Source organism: Chelmon rostratus, chromosome 17 (genome assembly GCF_017976325.1).
Source record: "Chelmon rostratus isolate fCheRos1 chromosome 17, fCheRos1.pri, whole genome shotgun sequence".
NCBI lineage: Eukaryota > Metazoa > Chordata > Actinopteri > Chaetodontiformes > Chaetodontidae > Chelmon > Chelmon rostratus.
Genome location: NC_055674.1, coordinates 16,832,528 through 16,856,067, shown reverse-complemented (window position 1 = coordinate 16,856,067; position 23,540 = coordinate 16,832,528). Strand labels below are relative to the sequence as shown.

At 46.4% G+C, this 23,540-nt stretch overlaps 3 protein-coding genes across 3 annotated transcripts; 2 read left to right on the top strand and 1 right to left on the bottom strand.

The window, feature by feature from the left end:
- Positions 1-341: 341 nt before the first annotated feature.
- si:dkey-110g7.8 (GTPase IMAP family member 8) lies at positions 342-6,655 on the bottom strand. The gene is made up of 6 exons (XM_041957336.1): positions 6,211-6,655; positions 4,848-5,403; positions 3,817-3,914; positions 3,516-3,647; positions 2,694-3,284; positions 342-2,585 (listed from the first exon to the last, which is right to left on the bottom strand). The coding sequence occupies exons 1-6, from the start codon at positions 6,239-6,241 to the stop codon at positions 2,512-2,514; spliced, it is 1,482 nt and encodes a 493-aa protein (XP_041813270.1). The 5' UTR covers positions 6,242-6,655; the 3' UTR covers positions 342-2,511.
- A 900-nt stretch (positions 6,656-7,555) lies between these two features.
- adsl (adenylosuccinate lyase) lies at positions 7,556-12,621 on the top strand. Its single transcript, XM_041957100.1, has 12 exons — positions 7,556-7,820; positions 9,558-9,761; positions 9,987-10,031; positions 10,358-10,437; positions 10,591-10,762; positions 10,857-10,903; positions 11,104-11,194; positions 11,360-11,429; positions 11,540-11,687; positions 11,794-11,974; positions 12,069-12,245; positions 12,353-12,621. The coding sequence occupies exons 1-12, from the start codon at positions 7,677-7,679 to the stop codon at positions 12,437-12,439; spliced, it is 1,446 nt and encodes a 481-aa protein (XP_041813034.1). The 5' UTR covers positions 7,556-7,676; the 3' UTR covers positions 12,440-12,621.
- Positions 12,622-13,546: 925 nt separating this feature from the next.
- Positions 13,547-16,463, top strand: tmem150b (transmembrane protein 150B). The gene is made up of 6 exons (XM_041957897.1): positions 13,547-13,611; positions 14,258-14,317; positions 15,124-15,191; positions 15,366-15,493; positions 15,608-15,785; positions 16,050-16,463. The coding sequence occupies exons 1-6, from the start codon at positions 13,547-13,549 to the stop codon at positions 16,256-16,258; spliced, it is 708 nt and encodes a 235-aa protein (XP_041813831.1). The 3' UTR covers positions 16,259-16,463.
- The last annotated feature ends 7,077 nt before the right edge of the window (positions 16,464-23,540 follow it).

Genomic DNA, 23,540 nt, shown 5'->3' with positions numbered 1-23,540 from the left:
AGAATTACTGGCCTGCTGGACTGTTTTGTCTGCACCCACATAAAAGCCTTGAACTTCTTTTTGTTATTCTATTAAACACTCGAAAAGCCTTACTTCACATTTTTATTGCTTATTTCTTCTTTTTTTAAACAGTTTCCTCAGTGTAATAATCCACAGTCTTGTGTGGGATTGCTGACAGACAAATCTGACTACAACAGGTAACAACAGTGCCACCTAGTGACAATACTGCACAATTACTGCTTCTTCCACAGGGTTATCTGCTTTGTATGTCCTATACACATAAGATAAAAAAAGGAGTAAAATAATAAGATGAAAGCCAAAAATACACAACAATATATCCATAACTTTTATTGTTTGAGAATGAGAAAGTACTGATGATGCAATCACCATTTAGGAAGGACCACACAGGAAGTAACGTCACTTTGGCTACAGTAAAGTGGTAGAACTTACACAGTGCAAAGTGCTTCGCTAAGAGCATACAACGTGACATATTTTTACACTGCAAATATACACGACTTATACAACATATTCACAGGTGAAGTTGGACTCCTGAAGACTCCACATGAATGTTTGAAACATCCTCATATCAAATTGTAAAGTCATGCTTGTTACACAAAGTGCCGCGGTAGCCTACGTCACTAGATGAAGCACAGTCAGTAAAGCATAGGCAGAAGCAGTGTCGGGGTGTCTTTTATAGGCTACGTCATTGGTATAAAATAAAATTTTACAGCATGGCAGTGGTATCGGCCACATATATACTTTTATTAGTACCTTTCAGAGCGTGAATTCTCTTTTTTTCACTTTTTTTTGCAGTTGTAAAGGTAGAGCGATGTGATGTTACACCGGATATCCCGCGGACTGGCTCGAGCAAGAGTCAGAGGAATAAGAAGTGAGGTTGCCTTCAACTCCACAGGCACTGGTTGATCTGCATGCGGTGTCTTAACATGCCTCTGAGAGCTGAATACATATATATATATTTATTTTTTGTTTTCAAAACACCATGATCGATGTCAGGAGCAGATGTGTCAAAGATGTAGAAAAAGGTAGCAAAAGCCCTATGTGAGCTCGTATGGTTCATGAGGTTATGTTGTTTCTGTAGCATGCGAAAGCTCGATGTAGCCTATAGGGTACTGCCCTGCTGCAGGGCCGCACTCCCACTCTCACGCTTTGATGCTGAGGCACGTAGCTGAATCTGCCTTGTCGATAAATGTGCTGGGTGGCATGACCGCGAACGGCGAAGCAGAGCCAGCCCAAGTAGCTCCGCAGGGATCTGGGACTGCACACAGTTTCAATACAGCCTTTCCTTACTGCTATTAGAGCTGCTCCTGTGCATGAATGCTACAGCAGAGGTGCGCTAAGAATGACTATATTGCTGCTTTAGATTCAACTTATTCTTTTTTAGCACAAGACAACCAAAAACGCAGACACTGGCTCTCTTTGACTTCCAGCAAACTGAAGCAAATAATCACAGAAACACTCCAATTTAAATGAACCCGCGGTTTAGCAGTCAGCGTTAATCAGCGGTCCTGTAGACGTACCAGATTTTGCCCTGGAGGAAGCATTTCAACCCCGACTCCCTGAGCAGAAACGAACCAAATGTTAACGATGAGGGCTTTTAACATCGCCCCTGCTTGAAACATCGGAAAGATACCGGGTGTTTCATGAGTGATGGTGTACTTTTAGTGTTCACAAACAACTCAAGACTCACATTTAAACTGGCGTGCACACACACCAGTACACGTCATTATCTTTTGTAACTGTCCATGTTTTGGTTCAGCACTCAATTAGTGGCTTTCACTCAAACCGTTTCCTCTGAACCACTAACCTGAACTGAATGACAGAAATGGCACTTGATGCAGAAATACACAATAATTATTATTAGAATGTAAAGCCCAGTCATGGTACAAGACATACTTTGAGACATTCCTCTTAGTCTTCCAATACCAAGAGTGACAAACCTACTGCAGACACGAGTCCTACCTCCAAATCTGACTGGTCATGGTCATATCTAAAATATCCGCCTTTGGGTTTAGACTTTACGCTTTCAACTTGTATTCGTGCGGTCTGAACACAGTTACAGTGACGAGTACTTCTTTACTCTGCAGTGTTGAAACAGGGTCTCTTTAGCAGCAGTTGATATCTGTGTACATGCTCAGGAACAGGGATCGAGCTCCGCCCCCTTGAAGCAGAAGCGGGACACTTCCCCTCCTCTTGGGTTTGACCGAGTGTTTTGAACAGTTAGTGTCAGGCGTGCTCATTCATCGCGCTCACAGTCCAGGTCGAGCTTGGCTCAGCGATCAGTGAGTTGGGTCTTTTTTTTTTTTACACGCCGAATAAAGAGCCACTCACGACGGGACTCCTGTTCCGGACCGTTTGTTTTCCCCGGAGCTCTTCGGAGACGGGGCGGGCGATCGAGATGAGGTTTAAGTTACACAAGGCGTCATCTGGGCCTGTTGAAGACTCAGAACGAGGATGAAAAGCCGGATCGCTTTCCTTTTGAGCGTGAGCGTGTCACTGTAGCTGGCATCCTCGACAGTCGTCCTCAGGCTCGGTGTTGTCAGAGGAGTAAGAGCTCTCCTCGCTCACTGTCAAATGCAACACAGTTATGTTAGACAGATGAAACCTCAGTGATTACACACACAAACTTCAGACTGCTGAACAAATATACAGGAGAATCAAACTGTGTGACTTACACCACTCGGTCTGTATGGGGAGGAAAGCCTTGTCTCCGTTCTCTCTGATCATCTCCTCTATCTTATCCAGGAGGACGGACACACTCCTGTCCTTGCCAGGGGTCTTGCTGTCCAGGACGTGGTAATAGTTCCCACAGTATTCGAGTAGTCTTTGCAGCTCCCGCCCGCCTCTAAGAATGTGCTCCTCGATGGGCGTGCGGCCCAGCCAATCACCACAGCTGAACAGCACCATGGTGTGGAGGCACGCGCTGTCACCAAACAGAGTCTCTATGTGAGCCAGGAGCGTTCGCCTCTTCCTGGCGGTGAGCGAGGACACGACGGGGAGGACCAGCAGCAGGGTGTGGGGTCCGGGTCGCAGGAGGGCCGCTCCGCGCTGGGACTCCTGACGGATGCGCTTTGGGGTCCGCCTCACCGAGAACCAATCCCAACCCGGTGTGTCGACGATGGTGACCCGACGACCGGACACGAGCGCCTGCCTCCTAAGGCACAGCTCCGTCTCCTGGCCCGACTCGAAGTACCGCCGGCCAAGGATGGAGTTCCCCACCGAGCTCTTCCCAACGCCCTTCCAGCCCAGCAAGAGCAGCCTCAGCTCTGTAAACCCCGAAAGACAGACAGACAAAGAAATGAATGAGACACGGAGACAAACAGTGTGAGAGAATGGGATGCCATCAGGAATTAAAGCAATATTGATTGACCAATGAGTAAGCTATTTCCTAGAACACCCGTTTTCCCAGGAACATCATTATGAAACATGTGCACTCATCTCCCCCCTTCACCACATGATTCAAACACACACACAAACACAGGCACACACATACACACCTCTGGGCGGTCCCCCGATCATCTGCTCCCTCTGTCTAGCGTGCTCCTCCATTCTCATCCTCTCCTCCTCCAGAGCTCTCCTGGCCTGCTCTTCCTCCAGTAAAATCAGCTCGTTCACCTCAAAGTACCAGCCTGCATGACAGCGACGATCCATTATTCATTGTTTTCAATCACTTCTCTAACACAGTTGGTGTACTCATTAATAATGCAATGATTAAAATACAGAAACGGCAGACGTGGCGCCCTGCGTGCAGTCTCATTATTGAGTGACTGAACCTGTTACTTGGCGTGGAAAGCAAACCTTGGTTGTCAGTGATCATTTCCTCCACCTTTTCCATCAGCTCGGGTACCTGGGTGTTGTCCTCTGTGTCTTTCCGGGTGTTATCAAAGGCGTGGTACCTGCAGGTGGAAAAAAAACAAGACGTTTTAAAGGAGCACTCCACTGCTTTTACACACCTTACCTCATCATGACAAGTCCTACTCAGTCTGTTCAAACACTTGTATAATATCTGCTGCGGCTCAGAAGGGAGCTGTAACGAATCTTTAAAAAATAACCCTGATGATGTCATAGTGATGTCATCAAGGTTATCTCAGAGGGCGTGAGACTTTATTCTTTTTACAGGAAGCCTGACACTATCAAATATAAAATGTAGGATCAAGCATTCTGGGGGCTTGAACCATAATAGGGTCTAAAAGTCAGGATATCCAACTTTAGAGACAGAACATAACACGCTGGAGCAGTCTTCGATTAATACGAACAGGAGTTAATGGTTTAGAAGATCAGATGTGCACAGATGCAGGCGTCACCCCGTGAAAGCAGCGCTCTGCAATCTGACTCAACAACGGACAAACCAGAGATACTGTCGTTTTCACGCATTCTTTGTCCTTGTCAAACCGGCTGCGTACATTACCCACGATGCACTGCACTGTTCAGTCAGAAATTCAGGTGTGTTATGCTAGTAGCGGGTGACAGAGGTCTGGTGCTGACTCCACGCCCCTGGATTTGACTGGATGGCTCCAGCGACATCTCTTGAGGCGGTCTGTTTATTTCATGCAGCTCCCTCTGGAGCACCAAACGGCTTCACACAACGTTTTTATGCAGTAGTACTCCCCAAGAGCTACAAACACACTTTGATGTGCAAAAATCCCCTTTTAAGCTGTGTACTGAACTGCTGCCTCACTGTTGCTCCAACCACACATTTCACTAATTATCTGTGACTGTTCTGCTTGCACAGTACTAACAAAGACTTGACAGAAACATGCTCCTTCATTTAGAGCCAGCGTTTTGTGAATTCAAAGGGAGAGGAGTGAGGGAGAAAACAGACGCTGTACCTGCTTCCACATCTCTCCACCAGCCACTGCAGGGCCTCTCCAGTGTTTGCTATGTGCTCCTCAATGAACACACCTTTAGGCAGCTTGTCCACCCCAGTAAAGACCACCATGGAGTACCTCCAGGTGCCTCCCCCCAGAGCCCCCAGCTGCTCCTCCGCGGCCCTCCTCTGGGTGTCAGTGAAGGGCTGGGTGACCGACACCACCAGCAGGATGGCGTGGGGTCCAGGGGGGCAGAGAATGGCCCCCATGCACGGCCCCTCGCTGTCCAGGCTCGGCGGCGGCTGCGGCAGGCTGTCTGACTCGGCGGCGGCGTTGTCGTTGCTGTCGGCTTCGGCGTTGTCCTCTGGCTCACTGGGGATGGCCCACGGCGGGGTGTCGACCACAGTGACCCGCCGGCCGTAGATCTCCGTCTGGCCCACGTTGCTGTGAGTGGTCTCTGTCCCCGAGTCAAAGACCTCATCCCCCAGGATGATGTTGGCGGTGGAGGTCTTGCCAGACTGTGGCCCACCCAGGATCAGCAGTCTGCGCTCAGGGGGGTGTCGGCCCCTGGGGTCCCCTGTGGAAAGACAGAAAGATTAGACTGGAGACCCCCCCACGAGGATGGGTTTGTTGGTTTTATTTTCTAACTGCGACCTCAGAGGAAATGATCTTCATGCTTTGCTCTGTTTAAACCTCCTGTTCGGTCTCTAAAGCCTCGTCTCATCCTCAAAGTGCTTTAAGGGGATGATGAAACTTTTGCAATCTTTCCAACGTATAGCTCCTCTCCTCACACACCCTCCCTCCCTCGTTCCTGTCCTCACTCCTCAGATTTCCCCTTCTTATCTCAGCTCCTTGCTACCTTATACCTCTTCTCCTTAGCTGCCTCCTCTTTTATTCCTGTCCCTTCCCTCGTCTCTCCCCCTAACCCCCCTCCCAGCAAGCCTCCTCTTTGTTCTCCTCGGTCCTTAGCCTTTGGAAAAATTGGGTCAGAGGGTAGGAACCCTGGACTCCGTCCAGAGAGATTGGCATGTGGACAGGATATGATTTTTCTCCAAGTAGAAGTTGCACGAGGAGGACACATTTTTCGATAAACGGCGTGACAGGAGAGTGGCAAGAGGAATGACGCCTGCTGAGCGGATGACAAGAGGGAGAACAGAAAGAGAAAGACGAGGAGGAAGTTTATTGATTCACCCCTGTTACTCACTGCTGCTGACACTTTCCATGTGTGATGCTAAACACAGGAAGTTGACTAAAGCAACAGTTCCCAAGAATCGTGGACATCTGGGTGCGGATGTGAAATGGCTCTGAGAGTTCACGCCACGAGCGGCGATGAAGGAGGAACCTGCGGCGAGGTGTGTGCAGCAAAGGATGAAAACCCACTTACCAGTGTCAGAGGCAGAGGACACAGCAGCCATCTTGTGTGTAGAACCTCTGGCTTCCTCCTCCTCGGCCCCCCTCCTCCTTCTCCTTCTCGCCTCCACGGTGGCTTCCTCTCCTTGCCTCTTCAGAAAGCGACGGATCCTGAGTGGTGTGTGAAAGGCTGGCGGCTCAAATGCTTCTTGGCTCTCTCTTTCACTCTAACCCTCATTCTACTGCAGTGTAACTCACTCTATCCTCTGCTCCCTGTGACTACCCCTGCCTCCCTGTCTCTCCTCATACCTCCTCTGCCATTCAATTTCTCCCCCTCTTTTTTTTTAACCTGTTATCTTCCACACGCCCCCCCTCCCCACCTCCTCAGCCCACTATGGCTCTTTTCCGTCCTTTCCTCCGTTGCGTCTCTCCTTGTCTTCCAGTGCTCCTTCTTTTGTCTTATTTATCTGTCCAAGCAGAGGGGAAAGATTGTGCAACGCAGGAGACAGGAAGCCAAATCCAGCCCCGCTGCAGCAGCTTCAGGAAGATGTCTCGGCATTTTTAAGGCAAAACAGAGGAAGCTGTTCCTCCCACTTGCTCCTATCACAGCAGCAGCAGCAGCAGCAGTGTGGCACTGTATGCACACTGCAGTCAGGAGGACAGATAGCAAGATGGATAGACAGAGAGAGGGGAGAGAGAGGGAGAGAGAGTGAGGGAGGGATCACTCTGTTCTCTGTTTACAGCTGGATGTATCCCCCAGCTGCTGCATCATGCACAAACACGACTATTTATGTGACGCCTGCAGACACAGAAATACTGTGAGGCAGGGACGGGATGTATGCTGCATGAATAAATTTAAATATTGATATAAGACACGCAGCCACAGCTTACATAATACATAAAAGCTCCTATAAATAGCAGAAGTCTGTCAGACGTTATCAGGTTGCATTGAATTCAAAGCGCTGTCACCTTTAGTGGGAATCATTTCTCAAGGATGCACCACAAACGTGATACTGGGCAGAAAAACGGTACAAAACACCTGAGCGTCTGAGCTCATCCTCGGCTCCTAATCAGGTTAATTATGCACAATATATGGCGAGATACATTCACGGACCCCAGGGAAATCACCTAAGAGAATTAGAGAGAAAAAGTCACCATAAAAAGTCACTATACTGACATGATGATGACGTTTGCTGACGTACGTGCACGCACCGTGGGCTTGTTTTCACTCTTTCTGCGTCGCGGCTGTTTTCTACAAACAATTTCAGAGCAATTAGGCGATGACGTAGCGTGGCCACTCTGCCGTACACCGCTACAAGTGTGACGCTATGACCTCACGCCGTACACCGACTGGTAGTGTCGTAAAACGCCCGATCCACGTGACGCTACGAGCTGAAGCGGCGCGGCTACTTGTGAGGCTAGTGTCTGCCGGTGTGCGGGTGGAGGTGCTGGGTAGGAGCTTTGAGTGTGTTTCAGCGGGCACCACCTGGTCTTGCAAACATGGAGGGGGCCGACGAGTTCGTGAAGTACCGCTCACCGCTGGTGTCGAGGTATGCCAGCAAGGAAATGGCGTACAACTTCAGTGACAGGAAGAAATTCACCACCTGGAGGAAGCTGTGGATCTACCTGGCAAAGGCGGAGAAGGTTTGACACATTGCAGCTGGATAACAGCACGTGCCCTTCACGTTATTGTCTATGTATGCACACTTTATTAATCCTGTGAAGGGAAGTGTGCGACCTTCAGGGACCACTATCAAGTTCCCTGCTCTAAATATAGTTTTAAGGAGGGCTCGTTTAAGAGCTCTCTGCGTGGCTGTCAGGTCCAAAACATTATGAAGCATGTCTCTTCACTAATGGGACAATTGTTATATTTTTCTGCATTTAGATACTTTGGGTACTTCTCCCCTCAGTGTCCTGTTCTACACTGAGCACTGATTGTGTTCTTTAGATGATAACCAGAGATAGAGAGTGATGGTCAAGATCCAACAGCATCAGTTCAACAAACCCATACGATCATCTCAGTTGTCACTGTCTGACAGTTCATACATATAGTCTCTGTCACCTTATATTAATAGATCTGAGCTCTGTGATGAAGGCTGCAAACCCAAGACTCCACATTTTTTATTTCTGCAGCAGTCCATGTTCTATATGTGCTGTGCATCAATTTATGCACATTTCCCCAAAACTTCGTCTGACATATTTGCTTTCTTTGGAAACTTGTGGTCCTTTCGGGAATTTGAACAAGGATTGGCTGCACAGCTTGAGTCTGTGATAAAACGATAAGAAAATACCCTCTGAATCGTCTTGACATTTAGCTCAGCCATGTGATCCCCCTGCTCATGTTTAGCACAGCGGGTCAAGGTTAATCAAAAAGCACATAAGGTTTGATTAACCATGCAGGATTTTGTGGTTGTTGATGATTTCAAAGTATCTATTAACATTTCTCTGCAGCTAAACTCTAAAGCTAGTTCTGTAATTGTCATAATTCCTCTGAGTGATCTCTGCATTAGTCATATTAAAGGGGGCAGGGGGAGAGGTTAACTGTTGACAGACCCTCTCTCACATGCATCACCTCATATGACCTGCCGCACACACACTAATCAGGACTGATCAGAGTCCATCTGCTCTTTTTTTTCCTGTATTTTGCGGTGTTGCTCAGGGGTTCAGCTTTGCTACAGTTTGCCTGTGCAGAGTCAGTTAGGCCAGGGGCTGCCGCTGTGTGTGAAAATAGCAAGCGGAGAATGTCACAGTAACAGGAGACCGCCCCCTGAGAGCCTGCATTTTACTAGCCCAGCCTAGCATCTGTAGCCTTTTCCCTGAAAACAAATTTTATATTCTGCAGTGACATTTCTCATGTTGAGTCACTGTTTGCGTGGAATGAGCCTCCCCGCAGTCTGACCCCTGACACAGCAGGGCTTGACATGCTGGGTCTTGGACTGTGTGGTGACGTAGATGGAGGGAGGTGCTTTCAGCAGTCAATTTCTTAATCATCCCATTCTGTGGTCTCATGACCGCTCTGTCCCAATGTAGAACACAACAATCTAATCAGGATATTGAGCGGCGTCTCACGAGGAGAGCACATGCCTGTCAGGACTGTAGAGAGGGCATGTCATCATCAGACTGTTCAAACATCTTGAAGTGGCACGTGATTGCTAGTATGTTAGTCTCTACATCAGCGTGAACACAGTCAACAATGTGATTATCGCATATATAAATCATCTTTTTTCTCCTAGACGTACACATTTCCAGTTCTTTACATCATGTATTTAAAAGTGATTTTTCCAACAATCTAAAGTGTAACTTGGAAAGTGGACTTTGTTCCCTTTTTTCATTGTGTCTCTGTCTCCTTCTTTTCGCCGTTTTCCTCGTTGTCCTCCTCAGGCTTTGGGTCTGCCCATCACGGACGCCCAGATTCTGGAGATGGAGAGCCACGAAAAGGACATCGACTTCGCCATGGCGGCGGAGGAGGAGCGCAAGCTCAGGCACGATGTCATGGCCCACGTCCACACCTTCGCACACTGCTGCCCCACCGCCGCTCCCATCATCCACCTCGGTGCCACCTCCTGCTATGTGGGAGACAATACTGTAAATATGATCGGCATCTTATACACCACTATAGCCTGCAGCATTTGTTTGATTGCATTATCAGTAGCGCTGTATTTTCTCTCCTGCTTGTCCTTTGTGTGCCCTTTGAAAAGAAAATGAAAATGTAATTGTTCTTTGGGATTATGCGTGGAGTTACCACAAGTACCCAGTGCTTTTCTTTAAAGGTTTTCATGCTCTCTAAGTTATCTTGTTTTTCTTCCTCAGGATCTGATTATGCTGCGTGATGGATTTGACATTCTCTTGCCTAAGGTGAGCCTCAGCTGTTTGCCAGAACACACACACACACACACACACACACACACACACACACACACACACACACACACACACTCTCATCCAGTTGCGCATCTATAAAACTGATGGAAACTGAGGCATTTTTTTTCTTTTTCTTTGCAAGCCTCAGCTGTTCAGTAACAAGTCAACAATGTAGAAATAATTTTTTTGCAGTGTTTTGTCACATAGACCAGAATACAAACCAGAAGTTAGCTTATTAACATGCGAGGGTTGCATGTGCATGAGTAATAACAGTGCATTACGCAACAACTCTGCAAAACCCTGTGTTCTTTTCTCCACAGCTGGCCAGAGTCATTGACAGACTTGCAAACTTTGCAGAGAAATATGCTGACCTCCCCACGCTCGGCTTCACACACTACCAGTGAGTCTGAATGCAGCTGCAGGGTCTGATCAGATGCATCCTCTTTGCAGTGTCTTCGTGTGTCTTCATCAGAACACGCACATGGCGTATTATGCCTGCATGTGCTATATCTTCCCTCTCGTCCTTCTCTCACTGCACCTGCTCTGCCTGCAGGCCCGCCCAGTTGACCACGGTGGGAAAGCGAGCATGTCTGTGGTTGCAGGACTTGACCATGGACATTCGCAACCTGCAGCGAGCCCGTGACGACCTGCGTTTCCGGGGGGTCAAGGGGACCACTGGCACCCAGGCCAGCTTCCTGCAGCTCTTTCAGGGGGACCATGACAAGGTATAACACCCGCATGTAGACAGCGATGGAGTTTAAGATGCAGAAACCTTGTACAATGATGGATTTAAATGTAACAATCATTTTCCTTCACCAGGTGGAAGAGCTGGACAGAATGGTGACAGAGATGGCTGCCTTCAAAAAGTAAGTTCTGAACTAAAATGGATGAGATTAACAGTATTCAGTAGAATCATGTCTGTACTTTAAGTATAATGGGAGAAAAGACAAAAGATGAGCAGGAATGAGATTTGAGGTTTATAGTGAAGTTATTGTGTAAACTATAAGGTCGCTGTCATTTAACAGCTTGGAGACTTCCCTGATTATGTTGTTCCCATGCTGCACAGAGCCTACCTGGTGACCGGACAGACATACAGTCGCAAGGTGGACGTAGACTGTCTGTCCAGCCTGGCCAGTTTGGGAGCCACTGTTCACAAGGTAAGCCCGAGAAGCTGGAGACTGGCAGGGATGTGTTGCCATCTAGTGGTGTGTAAAGGAAATTTGCAAGTGGTGTGTTAAACCTGCTCTGCACCTGGCTTTTAATTTGCATTGATTGCGTTGCATTAGCTTGTTAAAGCTCATCTTTGATCCGTCTGTCTGTAGATCTGCACAGACATCCGCCTGCTCGCCAACCTGAAGGAGATCGAGGAGCCTTTTGAGAAAGAGCAGATTGGTATATTCATACAGTTGGATCACATTCAAAAACCGAAATACTCGTTACGCTGTAATGAAGGTGGCAGCGTAAACCGTACGTCAGAATGAAGATGTGCTGCCCTCCCCCAGGTTCCAGTGCCATGCCCTACAAGAGGAACCCCATGCGTGCGGAGCGCTGCTGCAGCTTGGCCCGGCATCTCGTGGCGCTGATGGCCGACCCGCTGCAGACCGCGTCGGTCCAGTGGCTGGAGAGGACGCTGGACGACAGCGCCAACAGGTCACAGACACACACACAAAAGTTTGCTTGATTGTTTTCTAACATGTATAAGATAGTCTTGTTCTTCTACATGTTTACTCATTTCACGCCCCTCACTCATGTGCAGGAGGATCTCCCTGCCCGAGTCCTTCCTGACGGCGGACATCATCCTCAGCACCCTGCAGAACATCACGGAGGGACTGGTGGTTTACCCCAAAGTCATTGAGAGACACATCCGCCATGAGCTGCCCTTCATGGCCACAGAGAACATCATTATGGCCATGGTGAAGGCTGGAGGGAACAGACAGGTATTGATGGTGATGATGGGTTTGCAGTTCACTGTGTCCTGGCCTTGGTTGATCATCGCTTGTGCTTGAACTAGCGCCCTTCTTCTTCCTCCAGGACTGCCACGAGAAGATTCGTGTTCTGTCCCAGGAGGCAGCGGCCGTGGTCAAACAGGAGGGCGGTGATAACGACCTGCTGGCCAGAGTCCAGCGAGACCCCTACTTTGCCCCCATTCTGGGGCAGCTGGACGCCATACTGGACCCCAAGACCTTTATTGGTCGTGCCCCCCAGCAGGTACAATACGAGCAGCCCCTCATCTTTACCCTAGCTGCTGAACTGACTGCTCATCTAGAACATCAAACTAATATATACTTTCTCTGCTTTTCCTCTGCCGTGTCCAGGTGTCCAGGTTCCTGTCTGAAGAAGTACGCCCCCTGCTGGAGCCGTACAAGGCTAAGATGGATGTCAAGATCGAGCTCGAGCTCTGACACACACACGGAAACATGACTGACACTGAAGCCAAGAGAACAAGACTCCATCATGGTGTATGGACTCAATAAAGAACTGAAATAAACAATTTCATCTCCATCATACTGTTTTAATTTCTGTCATGTGTTCATTCTCAAAATTACACACAGTGTTACATGTTTTCATGGAACATAACTGAAACAGGGATTAATAACACAGTGGTGATAAATTATTGGTAATGTTTCATCAACTTTATTGACAAGAACCAAAGGTCATATGTACCTCTTTTACAACCTGCTTTATTATTATCAACCTGTAAATTAAGCAGTTGAGTAAATTATTAATCCATCCATGTATTACTTAACAGTTGCGATTAAGACTGAAATCATGTCTAGACTCCAAGCCCTCTGAATGTGCTCGCTGAGACTTTTCTTTCTCTCCTTATAATCGAAACTGTCAGAAAACTCTGGTTCCTGCTTAGAGCATTTAGACTTTGGGGTGTGTTTTCAGGTAACAGAAAGGAAAAGGTAAACTGCAGGTGAGGAAACACCGTTAACACTGAGAGGAACTTCTACAAGAGGTTGTAAATCTTAAAAAAAATAAATAAAAAAATAAAACAGATGCTAAGTCCAGCCCTGCCCTTAAATAGAAAGAGTAATGTTGCCATATTTTATGGTAAGGCACCACTTGTGCAGGGAATGAAGTGAGCTTAAATATTGCGTTAATATTTTTCCTTTGTTCTCCCCGGACCGCCCTGCCCTGTCTACACCCTTATAGGACCATTGTGATCACATTTATGGTGCACACAAAGTTCACTGCGTTTGTGAAACATAAGGACAAAGTGCTGCGGTGTCAAAGCTCACGTCATCGGCTCGTGTCGTTATGATAATAAATGGGATGGGAGGTTTGATAGAGACCTTTGCATCCTCACCTGCTACCAGACGGTCCTCAGCACCGAGTGAGTACAAACGTCCTCCCTCTCACACAGTTCACTTCAGGCTTTCATGTTTTATTTCTACACTACGTCTCTGTTTTCACTCTACGTGTGACCGCTTTGCTTTTTTAAAGGAGAGGTGACAGTCCTGCGCGTTTCCCCCCTGTGATCCAAGCAGCAGCTGTATTGCAACATGTGGCTGTGGGCTCTGCTCCCCATCAGCCTGGCTCTCGTCGGCACAGCGGGCATTTGGAGTGTGTGAGTATTGAGCTTCCTCCTTTTACAACACTTTCTTCCTTTAAATATATCGAGTTTTGTTATTTTATAATCTCATCCCTCAAGACTTCGGCCCTCCATCATAGTGCCAGTATTTTGTGCATACAGGTTATCAATTAGGATGCAACACATTTGCATGAAGGAGGGACCTACCGTTAAGGTGCACTGTAAAAATTTGTTTTTGATATGCTTGATATACATTAAATAATGACATTTATACAGATGGGACTGACCGGATAAGCTCATTTACTGTGTAATTTTACAATAGCTTTGCCATGAAAAGCCAGACTGTGTGTGTCACTTATTTGTTAAGTTAAAAAAATAGCTTTGATGTAAAATATACTGACTTATTGAAAATCTCTTAATTGTTTTGTAACTGCATACTAAATTTAAAAGTAGTTGTATTGCAATATTGACACTGTTGCCCTGTTTTCTGCATTTTTCCTGTCTTATATTCAATATCAAGAACATGTTACAGTTCACCATGAAACTGGATTTATCTACTAACAAAAACCTGTTCAGGAGTCAAAGGACTGTTCATCCTCTCATCACTTTGGGGACAAGCTGAGTTTAAGAGTCAGATCAGAATCAGAATTCAGTCACGATATGCTTGTTTTCTTCCTGTTAGGTTTGTTATAGCTGTAGCAAATGGATCAGTCAACCTCACCGAAGGATTCCCTTATATCAGGTTGGTATGATTCCTCTCTGTCCTGAGACATGATCAATCAATCACTCAACTTTATTTTAATCAGGAGAGACAAGTGAATGAAGTAAAGTTTATTATAACAGATGATAAGTGATAATTGAATCTAATCAGGAAGTCCTCGGCGCTTAGACTCCACTGGGAGATTATGTAATTGAGGGCATCACCCTGAGCAGCAGCAAGATAAATCCTGATGGTGGAGGTGGAGGTGGTGGAGGGGGTGGCTGATGACTCTGCTGACACCGACAGGCTGAGGGTCAGATGGAATGATGACGCTGGTGATTTGAAGATGAAGCAGCACAAATAAATGGGCTAAGGCGGATAGAGAGAATCATATTTAAAAAGGACAGCAGTGAGATGATTGGATGACGGTGAAGGTGTGTCGCTGCGCTATTGGATTGACGCAGCCCACTGTTGAGACCAGCTGATACCTCAATAACAGCCCCAGACTGTGACGATAAGGAAATTAGGAGTCATCACGCTAAAGAGGGGTAAATAAAGTACAGGCCGAAGCAAAGACGAGTCTCCGTGACTGAATGATCACCAGAGCTTTGCTGAAAATGCATTCAGAGACCAGTGCACACAAAAGCAACCGACAAAAAAAAAAGTTACTTGAAAAAACATCAATAAAAGATGGGTGGGTAAGCTAATAAAAGCAATAAAAAGGTGATAAAGATTACATAAGGTAGCGAGCTGACGTGAAACTGAACGGACAGCTGACCTGCACTGAATGAGCCAGTTCATTAGGTCGAATGAATGAGAATAACTCTGTTTTCTCACTCTCCTGCTAGTGAGTGTGGCACCTACAACCCTCAGAGCTGCCTCTTCTCCCAGATCTGCAACGTCTGCTCTGTTTTAGGTAACAACCCACCCGCATATTTAGACACCCTCGGTGGTGGTCACATGCTCCAGATTGACGAATTGCTTTCACAGAACATTGTATATACAGCAGTCCTGATCTGTCACTCTATGTCCTCTGGATGTTGGTCATCACCATCTTTTGCCCCCCTCTCCCTCTGTCTGTGTCCCTCAGCCGTGTGGATCGTGGTGATCCGTTTCCAGCAGGTGAGGGATTTTGGTGACCATGGAACCGCCAACATTCTCAGCATTGTTTGGGGATTCATCGCTTGTATAGGGATCTCTGTCCTTGGCAACTTCCAGGTAACAGCCTCGCAGAATAAATGAAAGTGAAATTATAAAAAACTTTTATTTTTCAAACCCAACATTTGCTCTGTGCTCACTGAAGTCTCTTCTCTCTCTGCCTGCACCACTTAGCAATCCGTCTTGATGGGCGTTCATCTTTTTGGAGCGTTCCTGACTTTCTTCGTGGGCTTGGCCTACTTCTGGCTACAGCTGTATCTAACTTATCGGGCTCGGCCGTCTCGGGGAGGGTGCTGCATTGGGCCTATCAGGGCGATCTGCTGCGCCCTCTGTACCATCCTGGTCATCTTTAGTATCCTTCCTATCTGTGTGATTCAACGCAGATACACTCAATACTCAAGACGAGTAGTTCCCAAACTGTTTGCCAGTCATCTTGAGTCAAAGTGTGAGATGTACAGTATTTGGTACGGTCCTTTAAATTGCTTGCAACCACAAACCAGAACAAGAAACTACATACAGAATCATATGTTTCCGACTTGTTTTCATGTACTGTTTGATTTACTGTCTCGTGCATTTATTTGGTGTTGCGCTCCTTGACTGCTCTCCCCTCCTACAGTGGCTGTTCTCCACAACGTGGGCTATCGATCCGCGGCTGCCGTGTGTGAGTGGGCCTTGGTCATGGTCTTCTTCTGCCTGTTTGGCCTTTTTGCGGCTGAGTTCAGACACATCGACTTCCACCGGCTCACTGTACAGAAACAGGGTCTTAAGAGTGACCGCCCTACCTCAATAGAAATTAATGGTCATGCTGCAAACGCACTTAGATGAACGTGCACGCATGAACATACGGGTGACACACTGTCTTTAGGGATGTGAGCCAAGCAAACAAGTGAAATGTGAGTATTTTGTCCTTCTTGATTTAATAACTTCCTTTTTATATTTTTTGGAACATGCTCAGTGGAGTTTGGGTGCAGCACTCAACCGAGAACCTCCTTTAATTGTCTTTAACATAGGCACAATGCCTGTGCACTAGATTCATACACATTCATTACTTGGATTAGATTTGGATTTTTCACTCACTCAAGAGAGAGTTTCTGATATTTTTATTACATATTTGGCATTTTGAAAGCTGCAGTGATAACAGTTTGTTTGATAACTGTGTGTTTGTATTTAACTGTATTTAACCTTGCTGAACAATTTTTATCTCATACTTTGTCTCTCACACACACTGTGTAAAACATAGTAAATAAGACGGAATCCCTTTTGACACACACTCAATTAAAAACAGCACAAAGACAATATATTTAATGTTTGACCTCATCAGCTTCATTGATTTTTGTAAATATCTGCTTATTCTGAATCTGATGCATCAACACGTTTCAAACAAGTTGAGAAAGGAGCAACAAGAGACTGGGAAAGTTGTGGAACGCACCAAAACACCTGTTTGGATCATTCCACAGGTAAACAGGTTGATTGGTAACAGGTGATAGTATCATGACTGGGTATGAAAGGAGCATCCTGGAAAGGCTCAGTCGTTCACAAGCGAGGATAAAGGATGCTTTCCTACATGGACTCGGGAACACTTTGGAAAACTGTTTGTTTGTAAATGATTGCATTCTGTTCATTTACCTTCTACACAGCGCTCTTATTCAAAATCCCAAGTGCATGTGATTAATTGTCGTATTTCGTTCAACCCCAAAATTTAGTTTACTCACATCAGACAGACAAAGCAGAAAATCCCCACGACTGAGAATCTTGAGCTAAAGAAGTCTGGACTTGAATGATGACTTGAACGTTGCTGTTAGTGTCTCTGCAATCAATTAATTCACTAAGTGTTTCTTCTCTAAAATTAGCTGAAGCTGCATGAAATTGGACTGAGTTTATAAAGCTCGGGCCTATACTGCAATAAACACACACTAACACATGGTGGCACCATTCAACTGTCATTCAATGCACAGTGTTCTGACTTGTGGAACTGGACAGGAACAATTATTTACAGTCTAATCTCTGCATACATTGTTATCTCTTCTGATATTTTTTCCCATAAGCCTCATCGTTCTCTCATCAGGGTATTTTACACTGTATAACGTCGTCTTTATATTTACAATGTAGCTCGTGATTAGTGCATGGATGGTGAATACCAGGAAAAGTCTGGTCTTTTTCTCCCTCGCTCTCCACCTGTCAGCTGGGTAATACAATAGAGGAAGGGGAACAGAAAAGGAGGATGGAGGTATGAAGGAAAGGTTTTGTTAGCAAGAGAGTTATGTCCTTTATGACATAATGCACAATGAGAACTGTTAGTCGCTGTCAGATACATTTAAGGTGCTTTTATTTTGAAGCAAATGTCACAAATCAAAGCTCTGCAATACAAATTAAAAATGCAAGTTATTCCAGATCACCTCTCTGTAACATCACAGATTCTCTCTTTATTATAAAATCTTATCCGCACGTTGCAGTTGCCCTGCACCTCCTCAGACACGGCGCCGGCCAGCAGGGGCGCTGTGGAGCCATGCTGGCTGGTGGTGATTTCACCGATGGGAAAATGCAGCTCTGGCGCCGTGCCAGCATGTTTTTTTGGAAGATGCCTCAAGTTTAAACAGAGGTTCTACATTCAGCGCAATTTGTCAGGGCTATTTGAGATGGACAAAACAATGGAGCTCTCATAGCCGATAGTGGGAGAGGTCCTACTCTTGGCTCCGGCGCTCAAGCCATTTCTCTCATCCAAGATCTCTGTTTATTTAAACATATTGTCTTGGGGTCTGTTGGCACCGGCTTTAGTCGCACTTTGTGATCAAATTTTCACTTTTGTTTGTGTATTTTATTGATGTCATGAAAAAATGACTGGGGGCATGTAAGGGAGCCTGAGATGGGAACACTGGGCCCCCAGTGTCCTGCTATGTCCCAGCAGCATTCTTTCACATACTCCATGCTGCGTGATCACCGGAGGAGGGCTTTGATGAGCGGGCGCAGGGATCAGACGGACAGCTCGGAATTCTATGGGAATTTCTCAAGTGTTGCTAGTCACCAGTGTTCCTGCTGCAGGCTGCATGCAGATTTTTACACTTGTGGTCAAACAGTGCTGTCTTGGCTCCCTGATAAACTTGTTTACTGCAGCTGATCCTCAGGTCGCCCCTTCTGATGCCTGTGCTTACTGCAAAATGCAGACTGGTGCACTGGTGAAAAAGTTCATTTTGTATATTTCCATACCAGAGAGCTTTGCGTACAAACCTGTGACGAGGATCTGACACACAAGTTCGCCCCTGATGGCGTGAATTTGTTTTTGAAGTGCAATCTATCTCGGCTCTCTGAAGTGACAAAATGTTCTTGAATCATACAGCAGCTCATACAGAGGAATTCAGAGGGAAGGCGTTGGCGCCGAATTACCCTTAACCCTGCTGTTTTCATTTGTGAGCATAAAAGGCTTCTGATAAAGTAATAAAACTCGTAAAATCACCTGTAGCGGCGTGCAAAGGCTGGGAGGCCCTTGGTATAAATGTCAGAAAAAGGTCTCGATCCTCTGCTGTAGTGTAGGAGAACGTGGTTTATGTGACGCCTGCCTTGTTGCTTTTGACTTTGATTCAAGAAGGAGGTAATAGCAGACATGCTTTCGAGGCCTATGCTGTAATCTCTCCTAACACCTGCTCGTGCTCTAGTCTCTCTTATCCCCTCAACAGCTCTCGACTAGAAACAATAGCAAAGCTTTCCTATCGTGCAGGGGAGCAGTCGCCTCCGAGTCCACTATCAGACATCGGAGTGGTAGCCCTCAGCCGCTCTGCAACAGCGCAGCCTGTCAGCTCTTATCATCAGAGAGCCAAATCCTGTGCATTCCATCTCCAAAAGGCCACTTTATCTGCACGACAGCTGGATCTGCCGAAGCTGAAGGTTTGTAGAGGACGGAGTTAAGTGTTGGGGAGAATGATAGGGACGCAAAGAGGCGGATGGACACAACAGACAGAAAAGAGACGGAATTGACCACAAGTGAGAGATCCAGAGGGAGATATGGACATCTAGAGACGGGCAAAAGAGTCTTAGAAAGATGGAAGTGATAGAGGCAGAGGAGAGAGAGAGAGGAGTGGGCACCAGCAGCCGTGATCTCACCCTCCTCTCCTCTCTTTTGGCAGTGGCTTCCAGAAAGCTGCCCTTTTGCTGAAAAATGCCAAGCACACCGCATTCCACCGGCCACACAAAGGCCCTCCCTCGTCTCAGCTGCACAGCCACAATCAGACAAGGGATAATTATATAATTAGGCCCGGTGGTGCAGACAGGGACCCTCATGTGGGGCGTTGGTGTGTCGTATTTACGTTATCAGACAATGAAGAGAGTCTGGCATTATCAGAGGGGGCAGTAGCAGTGTGTAGGGGGCTCCAGCTGTGGCACTTAGGAACAGATTGTTGCGATAGAAAAGAACGGGTCGATCGAATGACCTTCAGCCTGTGGCCCAGACCAGATCAGGGCCTGTATTGTGGCTGAGCCTTGGTGTGTGTGTGTCTGTGTGTGTGTGTGTGTGTGTGTGAGCGTGTGTGTCTGTTGGGATATGTGAAGTGGGGACTTTTCGGGGCTCTCGCAACCAGGAGGAGAGAGACTACATTAAAGTGGAACAGAGAGAGAAGAAACAGCTCGTTCATGTTTGTGCAGAAACGTGCTCACACACTAAATCAGTGCTTCCTCGCCTTTTTTGTCTGCTGTACCCCCGACAACCTTTACTCAACACTTTGAGCTAACAGTTTGAACACTTATCTTTTCTATATCGACCCTTTATCTACTCCTTTTTTTATCCATTACTTCCAGGTAACTTCTGAGACCTCTTTGCTCGCTCGCTGACCACACACTCTGATGACGTGGTGTTCAGGTGTCGCAGCTGATTCTATACATACCTTCCATATATTTTGAGTTGAGTGAGCTGAACTGCTCCCCAGTCTTTCCGTGCACCCCTGGCGGCTGCAGAAATACCCCTGCTTTGGGAATCTGTGCACAGAACGACCACTAGAATTTGCAGCCAAACAGATGAGACCACCTCTCCCCCCTTGCGGAGGCAGGATCCACGCTCCCAGACGAGAATCGAGCCAGTGTCCCGCTCGGCTGGCCACCACCCAACAATCTCCCCTCGCACCGTGGCCTTGGCTCTGGGTGTGTCTCCACTCGCACGGGACAGCACAGAATAGACTATTGTTGATCGCACAAGACAGAGCCAGGGGAAGAAGGGGGGGGGGGGGGGGTGGCGGTGGGGGGCGGGAGATGGTGTGGGGGGGAGAAATTAGCTTTTAACGAGGGAGCGAAAAGCACATGGACAATGAAGCACGGCTCACCCTCCCACTTACATGCATGTGCACTGATGCAGGGCCATTTATTCACACACACACACATGGTTTCCACATACATGGAGCGCTGGATGCTCACGGCTGGCACAAAAGCATAAAAAGCAAATCAGATGTTCAGAAACAAATGAAGCCATGTGAATCTCTGCATGAGGTCGAAGAGCGTGCATGTTCAGGATGATCAGGATCCACCCAACAACATACAAACATAAAGCAGCTTTACAGGAAAAAAAATCAGCATAATGAGAAATAAACGTTTTCCTTTTTATGAAGTTGCAGCCAGCAGCCTGTTAGCTTAGCTTAGCTAGCCTGGCTGTGTCCAAAGGTAACAAAAGCTGCCTTCTGGCTAAAACTCACAAATAAACATGCTTTAAGTTGTTTGTTTAATTTGCACAAAAAGCCAAAGAGTAAGAAGAACAGGTTGTGGTTTTACCAGAGTTTATGTGTGGCACTATTTCTCGTCTGGGAACAGTGACTTCCTGTAGTCCCTGATTGGCTGGCAAGATGCCCATGCGTGGTCTTTGATTACTTTGTGGGCAGATTTTGTAACCTTCTTTGGACACAGTCAGACTAGATGTTCCCTCCAGTTTCCATTTTTTTGTGCTAAGCTAACTGGCTGCGGGCTGTAGCGTCATTTTCATTTTTTTTTATTTTCAAAAAACCTCAAACTGTAGTTGAGGATGCAGGGGTCTCAAAACAATGGAAATACACTTCCATTAAGATTCAGTAATGTTAAAGGCTGCTGAAAACGTTTTGAATTAGTGTAGAAATATAACTATTTAGGATGAGAGCATTATGAAGAATCTATTTGTGTTTAATGAACGGCATTGTGTTCTTTATACCTCATAACCACACAAAGCAGAGAGAGGTCTGACAGGGCTCAATAGGTGTTTACAGGTGTCATAGCGTAGCTGTCCTAACACCTATAAACACCTACTGAACATTGCGAGTTGACTTTCTGAAGCTCCTCCAGAGAACACACCTGAATGTCTTGCATTCCAGACTCGGTCAAAACACAACTCTAATAGCGTGTAATTTATTTTCTGTAAATTCAAATGGGACATGCTGGTGGTTTTGCACATTGTAGCCAATTAACTCTGGATTTCCCTCCGTAATTGACATTAGTTCTGATCATTTTTCAAAGTGTACCATCGATTTTCAGATTAATTTTAAGCTTCAGTGGTACAGAAAATCATGCATGAACAGTGTGCAGTTCTTTACCTTCCATTTACTACTCAGCACATATGGTGTTTTCTCTTTTATAGCGTGTGATCATAACACACACACTTAACAAAGATATTGTGATGTGAGAAAGATCAGATGAGAAACTGTAAAGAATTTCTTTGTCTCACATAACCACCGGTGACTGTTTGTCTCAAACACCTGCAAACAGTCATTAGCACTTACGAGGCTCCGATTGTCTGCCTCTCTGCTGAGATTACTGCTTTTGAACACGTGGAAGAAACAGATCCTCATACGGTACAAAGTATCACTCTCATGGCAACAGAAACAACCCGCTTCAATTACAGATTCTCATCCTGCTCGGAGAACATATTCACATGTAACTCTGTGCTGCAGAACTATATTTGGGCTTCAGAAGTTTCTCGGATGGTGAGAAACTACTATCTAAGTAGAAGTGGCTGCCACCACCGAGCCTTTCTGTTTTCAATCATGCTGTTTTTAGATGTTGGCAACAATCTCTTAAGCTTTGCTCGCCCCCAGAGGTTTGCATTGCTTTGGAGCTTTGGTAAACATTTTCCAGAGGGAAAAAAAGTTTATGGAACATCATGAAATAAAACCGTCTTTTCATGACATGTCCTGTGAATTTGACTGGTTTGTGTTCAGCGTCACTCTTAGTGATGACTGACGCAATACAAAATGACTAAATTGGCGAATTAGTCGCTTTGTGGGACAGTGATCTGAGCCACCCTCTGAGGTCCAGTTGCCCACTCACCATACCAGTTTAACAAAGCCAGACTCAGACTTGAATACACAGCTTCATTGGTCACTTACAGACAAACAGTGACATAATCGATAAATCAGCATCCAGGTCAGAGTGTGGGGTCAAAAGACTCAGTCTCTAATTGTCCGAATTCCCACTGTCCACGCTAACCTTTTGCATGATGCGAGGCGAGCCTGCCAGAACCATTCTCTCCCCTCTAATGTCCTGACCTTTTTGTCTTGTCGGCAGACTTGCGAGCAGGGAGAGGGGTATAGCTGCCGCGATGGAGAATACATGCAGGGATTATATAAGGGCCGTGACATTTTGGAGTGGGCTGTGACCTGCTCTGCTCCTTTAGCACTTTGAGGATCGCTCAGACGTTCGCTCAGACGGACCCCCGAGGTCGGCGCCACTCGTGGGCTGAATTGATGTCTTGATGGAGCATCAGTGGAGCTACAGCAGAACAGGCTCGTCACAGGCTCATTCTGTGTGATGCGAGGCAACAAAGACGTCATTATCAATGCCACACAGTACCTAATATGGCAATGCATCCTTATTCCTGCCTGATGAAGGCTGATTGAAGTCCTCCTCCACTCAAAAATGTGCTTTGCTTATTGTTGCTTTGCTTGAATGTTCGTCCTTCGCTGTGCAGAGTGATAGTGTACAGTATGAGCAGTTTTACACTTGAAGGCTTTCATGTTCATCTGCTAAAGTTTCTCTGTGCTCACCTTCACTCTGAGTTTAAGACAACTAAGACACAGACAAAATGCTGAGAATGGACTTTTCACTGAAGCAGGAGACATCTGATGTCCGATGCTTTCACTTTTGTGAGGAAACACATTTGCATATTTAT